Source organism: Dreissena polymorpha, chromosome 4 (assembly GCF_020536995.1).
Source record: "Dreissena polymorpha isolate Duluth1 chromosome 4, UMN_Dpol_1.0, whole genome shotgun sequence".
In the NCBI taxonomy this organism is placed as follows: Eukaryota; Metazoa; Mollusca; class Bivalvia; order Myida; family Dreissenidae; genus Dreissena; species Dreissena polymorpha.
Window position 1 is genome coordinate 68,838,095 of NC_068358.1, and position 7,904 is coordinate 68,845,998.

The 7,904-nt window shown below is 35.9% G+C and overlaps 1 protein-coding gene across 2 annotated transcripts; it reads right to left on the bottom strand.

Moving 5' to 3' along the window:
• Positions 1-527: 527 nt before the first annotated feature.
• Positions 528-5,684, bottom strand: LOC127879522 (uncharacterized). Of its 2 annotated transcripts, XM_052426417.1 has the most exons (3): positions 5,636-5,684; positions 4,319-4,534; positions 528-1,736 (listed from the first exon to the last, which is right to left on the bottom strand). In XM_052426417.1, exons 2-3 carry the CDS (start codon positions 4,319-4,321, stop codon positions 696-698), a joined length of 1,044 nt encoding a protein of 347 aa, XP_052282377.1. In that variant the 5' UTR covers positions 4,322-4,534; positions 5,636-5,684; the 3' UTR covers positions 528-695. The 2 variants fall into 2 exon arrangements, 1 of the variants encoding a protein (XP_052282377.1); XR_008049136.1 differs by lacking the exon at positions 5,636-5,684 and having other exon boundaries at positions 1,698-1,736; positions 4,315-4,832.
• Between the last annotated feature and the right edge of the window lie 2,220 nt (positions 5,685-7,904).

A 7,904-nucleotide genomic window follows, 5' to 3' on the forward strand; every position in this document is an offset into this window, starting at 1 on the left:
AAAATGTCCCCTCATCCAAGCTTTAGTGAGGGATGAAGGGGCATTATTGGAGTATAGCCGGAGGCTGAGCATGTATAAATTAGCATATCGTTCTAGCGACTCGCTCTTTACAGAACCGGTTTAACCGATTGAAAATCATTTAATTGAGCGAACCCTATGACGTCAACAACCACATTTCTCATAAGTTTAAAGCTAGGCGTTTTTTGTGAATACCCGTATCATGGGAGGGAATCCAATACATATGGGATTAAAAAACAATCTTCATAAAATATGAAAAAGGGTTGGGTTTATACATGCTCAGCCTCCGGCTATACTCCAATAATGCCCCTTCATCCCTCACTAAAGCTTGGATGAGGGGACATTATTTTCGTATAGCCTTCAGCTTCACATGTATAAATTAGCATCTTTAAAGACAAAAAACGCCTGCATAAATAACAATTAGAACATATACTCAGTTTAAAAAAGAACAAATCAAAACCAACACTGAGCAATACCATATGCAGGAAAAATACATTTATTTTCCCAAATTTCATTGAATATCAAATTTGTAGGATACATGTAAATATCAACAAATTCAATAAGAAAATGAACATATGTAGCCTAACAACCACAATTATTGACATTACTGTAACAATGTCATAATGATGAAGTATTCATAAACAGAGAAAAATCCCGTCCTAATATTTAATTAAACGTTACTTTGAAAACACGCTGTTTACAAAACTTTTTGAATCCACAGACTCCCTCAAATAGAACTTTTTAAAATTCTTATCTGATGTCCAATCAGCTGTACTTAAGATGTCTTTAAGTCTACAACCTTTTGCATATGCAGCTGATGTAGAGGCACTTCGAAATGAATGTGCTTTAAAATAATCAGTGTTTATACCTGAAAGGTCCAACACACTCTTTAGCCATCTAGCAATAGTACTAGATGTAACTGCTTTATAAGTCACATAAGAAATGAACAATTTTGAAGATTTCCTAAGTGGTTTCGTAACTCTAATATAAAACAACAAAGAATGCAAAATGCATAATTTTTCATCCTTAAAATGTTCAATCTTCATAACATAAGGTCTACCTAACTTGGTAGTTTTCAATAAATTAGGAAACACACAAATAAGCACAGCCCCTTCTTTTTTCATACAAGACAAATCCATAGAAATCAAAGTTTGAGCTCTAGGTGCATTTCCTAATGCCAAAAGTGCAACCACTTTAAATGTTAACATTTTTAATGATAAATTACACAATGGATTCAAAGACTTTAAAAAATTCAATACAAGAGTAACATCCCACACAAACTGGTATCTAGGTACTGGAGGACGAGAATGAAAAACTCCCTTCATAAATTTCTGAATTAAAAAACAGTCTTTACACCACTTATTTCCAAAAAAGGGTAATGTTTGCATTAACATTGATTTATGAGTGTTCAACACAGAGTATGACTTGTTAATAGACCTTAAATGCTCCAAGTATTGAAGTACAGTTACTTCAGATGAGTTAAAGGGAGAAGTTTCCCTGCACATACACCAAGACATCCACTTCCGCCATGCAGAATCATACTGTTTGAGAGTTCCTCTTCTCCAGGCAGCCAAGATGATGGTTGTAGTCTCTGATGAAAGTCCTCTACAACGGAGGGCCTCCCCGATACAACTGCCGCGACCAAGTCGAGTCTCTTTGACAACGGGTGAACTTGTCCATTGCGTGGTAATGTCAGGATGTCTCGATGTCTTGGAAGTCTGACCGGAAAATCAGAAATAATTTCCATTAAACAAGGAAACCAAGGTTGTGTCCGCCATAAAGGAAATATAACAATTGCTCTGTCCACAGCATCTTCTTTAATTTTGCAGATTACCTTCCCTACTAATGAAAACGGTGGAAAAATATATGGTTTAGTATCATGCCATGACATATGAAAAGCATTAGCAAATATTGCACCTGGCTCTTGAAACCATGACACAAATAGCTCGGTTTGCTTGTTTAACCTTGATGCAAATAGATCAATCAACGGTGTAAAAAACTGACAGCAAATTCTTTCAAAAACCTGTTTCTTTAACATCCATTCTGATGAATCAGAAAAATTTCTGGAATAAAAATCAGCTTCAACATTTTTGACACCTGGTATATGAACGGCTGTAATAAATATGTCCCTTTTAATACACCAATACCATACATCCCTGGCTATAGAGTCTATAACACTGCATGTCATTCCACCCATATCATTAATATACTTGATGGCGGTTACATTATCTGATTGGATTTCAATATGTTCATTACAATAGTCTGAATAAAGGGATTGCAAGACATTAAAAATTGCCATCAGTTCCAAAATATTTATGGATAATTGCATTTCATTTGTCGTCCATCTGCCATTAGCATATTTATTATTTTGGGTATTCACACCACCCCATCCTTGAAGAGAAGCATCAGTCTTGCAATGACAAGAAATGAGTTTTGGTTTTATGCCAGTGCCCCAGATAAGCTGCGTATCTGCGTCTTTCACCCTATTAAAATGTTTAAAAACGCAAAGAAATACAATATCATGCGTATTGAAAACGCAACCAATTTGACTTTAACGCAAATTCTTCAAATTTGATGCGTAACTACGATACAATACCTTTGATCGAAAATGCTTTGCCTTTCGGTATTTTCTTTTTGGAATTATTCTCGTAACGCGACGAGGCTTTCATTCAGCAAGCACCTGGATAACGGTGCAGGAAACTAATCAAGGTTACTCAAACGCTCTGCGGACTAGATTTCACGTAAATTAAGCGCCTGACCAAATTATACGACGACATACATGCGTTTTCAATCTGACTTAATCCGTCGCTCATTGTGCATGAATTTGTAAAGCGTCTGTAATTTCAGTTTCTATTACGATGCGAAATAAAAATGTCTAAGGGGGGTCGAAAGACGTCCGCAATTGTTGCGCCAAAATATCAGTGGATCGCAAACTTTTTTATTACGATGCGAAATAAAAATGTCTAAGAGGGGTCGAAAGACGTCCGTGATTGTTGCGCCAAAATATAAGTCGATCGGAAACTTTTCCGAACCAAGTAAGCAAGTGCCAATAAGTGCCGAATCAGTTAAGTATGATAGTTTAAGTTTTGTTGAATCAATACAAATGAGCAGCTTCAACAGAAGTAAAGCAGCAATGATTTTAATGTATACATTTGTATTACTCATTTCAATTTTTTCAAAAATGAAATCACCCTAATTTTCAAAATCAATGGGTGAAAACCCTATTTCCCAAATAATTATCTGGGGCACTGTTTATGCTTTTACCATTTTTGTCTCGCACATTGTTAAGCCACCAGATAATGTCATTTCTGGATGATATTGACAACTGAATACTATTGTCAAAGTTTGAGTCTGAACACAAGCCAGTAAGCTTGTCTCTTTCTAAAGATCTATAATGTAAAGGCGCTTCTAACACTGCATTAAATGCATTAACTAACAACCCAATAAAAGACACTAAATGTCTTACAACAACTAATTTTGTTTTTAACAACTTTTCAGCTTGTTTACGTATTTTCTCCAACTTTTCTTCTGTTAAAAATACTCTGAAAAGTACAGTGTCAATTACAAACCCAAAAAACACTATTCTTTGTGTGGGAACTAAAACAGATTTCTTGTCATTGATAGAAAATCCCAGTGATGTAAGAATATGGACAACTGTATCAGTATTGTTTTTGCAAATCTCTTTGTCTTTATTCATTGTTAAAGAGTCATCAATATAGTACGAACAGCGTATCCCAATCTGACGAAAATATGAAAAGACTGGTTTCAACACTTTAGTTAACACATATGGTGCCGATGCTAAACCAAAACACAAACACACAAATTTATATAAATGGCCATTCCAATAAAATTTCAAAAACTTTTGACTTTCCGCATGTATTGGTATATGAAAATAAGCTTGCTCCATATCAACAGAAGTCAAAAAATCATCTTTTTGCAATAAATCAAGAACCACCTTAAAGGTTTCTTGTTTAAAATGATTGTATTGAACAAACTCATTTAAAAACTTTAAATTTATAACAGGTCGATATTTCCCGTTCGGTTTTGGAACAATAAACAGTGTTGAAATAAACTCATTTGGTTCGTGTATAGTTTCAACAATGGCACCTATTTCTATCAAGGTCTTAATTTCTTCCTCCACAATCTTACGCTGTTCACTTATAAAGGGAATTTCCAAAGGCACTCTTTTTTGAATAGGTTGTTTATCAAAAACAATCCTGTAACCACTGACAGTATCTAAAACCCATTTATCTGAGGTTAATCTTCTCCATGAATCAATAAAGAACTGTGTCTTACCTACCATCGATCTATTTTCCACTTGGGGATTGGCCGTATCCACCTCGTCCTCGAAAACTGCCACCTGAGAGACCCCTTCGAAAAGGTCGCCCGCCTCTCTGTGGGTATGGTTGGAAACGGCCTACACCAGCGCCACCATAATTTGAATAATTGGAACTGCCTCTGTATGGCCTGTGAGTTGGACGTAGAGTCTTTGACTTCCACCATGGTTTTCCTGATCCTATATTAAACATTGAGTCACAGGCTTTCAGGTCTTTTGTAACATCATCTCCAAACAACTTGGTAGTGATTGGCATACTAACATTGCATAGTGATGCATACTTTTTATTCAGGTGTGGCCTAATACCATATCTGCGTTTAACAGAAATATTGTATTGCACTTGACCCATTAGAGTAAGGGCATCTGCAATATATTCCTTGCATTGAACTTTAACATTTGACTTTTTAACTGTTTCTGCCAGCTTGATAATGGGAACCATAGCAGCAGTCAAAATTGCCTGCACATCTTGCAGCCCCTTATCTGAAGCATGGCCTTTTCTATCCATTATACGCCACACCTCGGCATTAACAATAGGAGGGCAGGCTTTGTCAAGGTTCCCAGGAATTTTATATTTAGAAACAATTCCCTCAATGTCACAAGGTGTACTACAAGCTAAATTAATCATATTAGCAAGGGAATCAGCAATATGTTGACCCTTCTCCATTGCTTTGGTTTTGGGAGGCGACCATTCCTCGTCAGAATCACTATTGGAAAAAAGTTCATTACAAATTTTCCTTGCCACACTAGAGCCATGTTCATTGTCCGAAATGTGTTCATTATCCGAAATATGTTCATTGTCCGAAATGTCATCTCTATCAATTGAGACGTGAATATTAGGTCTGTCATAAAATGGTCTTCTGTCAGATTGCTCGGCAACTAAACCAAGCTTTTGTTTCAATACCAAAAGGTCTTCAGAAGACAAATTATTTAAGTCCATAGTTTGTTTTTTACTTTTCGAACATGAAGGCTTTTGCGAATCCGGTTTAGGTTTCTTTTTACTTTCAGGTTTGGATTTTTTAGAGGATTTTACAATCTTTTTCCCTTTCACCGGACTTTTATGTCGTTTTTCGGTACAGACATCGTCTGTACAAACATCAATTGTTTGAGCAACGTATGGCGTATCGACAATGTCGAAACCAGAAAATTCAGTATCCGACGAGTCGGATAGTCTGAGGACATCGTCCCCACGAGTGCTGGTCATTTCAATTCCCAAAACCAAAGCTCTGGACAGCGTCCTAAAGCGCACTCAATATAAAATAAAAATCACCAAGTAAGACTTACCAACCGAACACGTGGTCCAAAAGAAGAATAGAATTAACGTGCACGATGTTTTCGCTTCGAGCGCTAAAACGATTATGAGAAATGTGGTTGTTGACGTCATAGGGTTTGCTCAATTAAATGATTTTCAATCGGTTAAACCGGTTCTGTAAAGAGCGAGTCGCTAGAACGATATGCTAATTTATACATGTGAAGCTGAAGGCTATACGAAAATAATGCTGTGAGTGACAGTTGGATATGCAAATGATATAAATATGGCCAATGACTGAAAGATGCTTATTAAGATAATTAGATTTGATTGGAAGAAAGGAACTAGGGGTGTGTCAGAATGCTGTGAGAATGGAGATAGGGATGGAGATGATAATCAGTGAGGGTTTAGGAGGGTTAAGAATAGGATGTCTAAAAGCGAGTAACAATTATAAGAAATTAAGTAATGTGGACATTGAGTTTATTTGAGTAGATTTGAAATAAAGTATAGAAATAGGCCAAGAGATTAATTATTATTACAACCACTACAACCATAGTGAAAACAGCGTCCTGTGACATAATGGTGGAGAATCAGGGTATCGTTTTGACGGTATTGTGGGTAGAATTTTGGAGTATTAATTAATTGAATCTGGATTATTTGTACAAGCAAAAACGTAGATTTTAAAATGCCTGGAGGAAATATGAGTGATAATGTTCCAAAATGTGAAAGTGTCCACAATATATTGCTCTTGTTTATTCATTGTGCATTGGTATTGTTAATTTGCCCAGCACATTTAGTGAGAGAGGGAGAATGTGTAACCAGGGTCAAGATATGAAAGTATATTTTAATATGTTTTATGATGCACATTAGTTTATCTCTCATGTATGTTGGTAAATATGTAAGTTGTCTTTAATTATATTGAGGTGCTAATACCAGAGACCCTTAGATAATCATCAAAGAGGATTCGGGCACACCTATAGAGAAATAGTTCCACCAGGTTAAGAGGTAGACGGTTACAACATGTGTGAAATAGTAGGGGGTAAACGCGTGTAAAATGCTGTGAGTGACAGTTGAATATGCAGATGATATGAATATGGCCAATGACTGAAAGATGCTTATTAAGATAATTAGATTTGATTGGAGGAAAGGAACTAGGGGTGTGTCAGAATGCTGTGAGAAGGCAGTTAGGGATGGAGATGATAATCAGTGAGCGTTTAGGAAGGTTAAGAATAGGATGTCTAAAAGCAAGTAACAATTATTAGAAATTAAGTAATGTGGACATTGAGTTTATTTGAGTAGATTGGAAATAAAGCATAGAAATAGAACATGAGATTTATTATTATTACACCCACTACAACCATAATGCAAACAACGTCCTGTGACATAATGGTGGAGAATCAGGGTATCGTTTTGACGGTGAAGTGGGTATAATTTTTCAGTATTAATTAATCAAAACTGGATTATTTGTCAAAGTAAAAATGTAGATTTCAAAATGCCTGCAGGAAATATGAGTGATAATGTTCCAAAATGTGAAAGTGTCCACAATATATTGCTCTTGTTTATTCATTGTGCATTGGTATTGTTAATTTGCCCAGCACATTTAGTGAGAGAGGGAGAATGTGTAACCAGGGTCAAGATATGAAAGTATATTTTAATATGTTTTATGATGCACATTAGTTTATCTCTCATGTATGTTGGTAAATATGTAAGTTGTCTTTAATTATATTGATGTGCTAAATACCAGAGACCCTTAGATAATCATCAAAGAGGATTCGGGCACACCTATAGAGAAATAGTTCCACCAGGTTAAGAGGTAGACGGTTACACCATGTGTGAAATAGTAGGGGGTAAAGGTGTTGTAAAATGCTGTGAGTGACAGTTGAATATGCAGATGATATGCATATGGCTAATGACTGAAAGATGCTTATTAAGATAATTAGATTTGATTGGAAAAAAGGAACGCTGGGTGTGTCAGAATGCTGTGAGAAGGCAGTTAGGGATGGAGATGATAATCAGTGAGCGTTTAGGAAGGTTAAGAATAGGACGTCTAAAAGCGAGTAACACTTATTAGAAATTAAGTAATGTGGACATTGAGTTTATTCGAGTAGATTGAAAATAAAGTATAGAAATAGAACATGAGATTATTTATAATTACACCCACTACAACCATAGTGTAAACAGCGTCCTGTGACATAATGGTGGAGAATCAGGGTATTGTTTTGACGGTGAAGTGGGTAGAATTTTGGGGTATTAATTAATCAATACTGGATTATGTGTACAATATAAAGAAGTGAAACTCCAGCT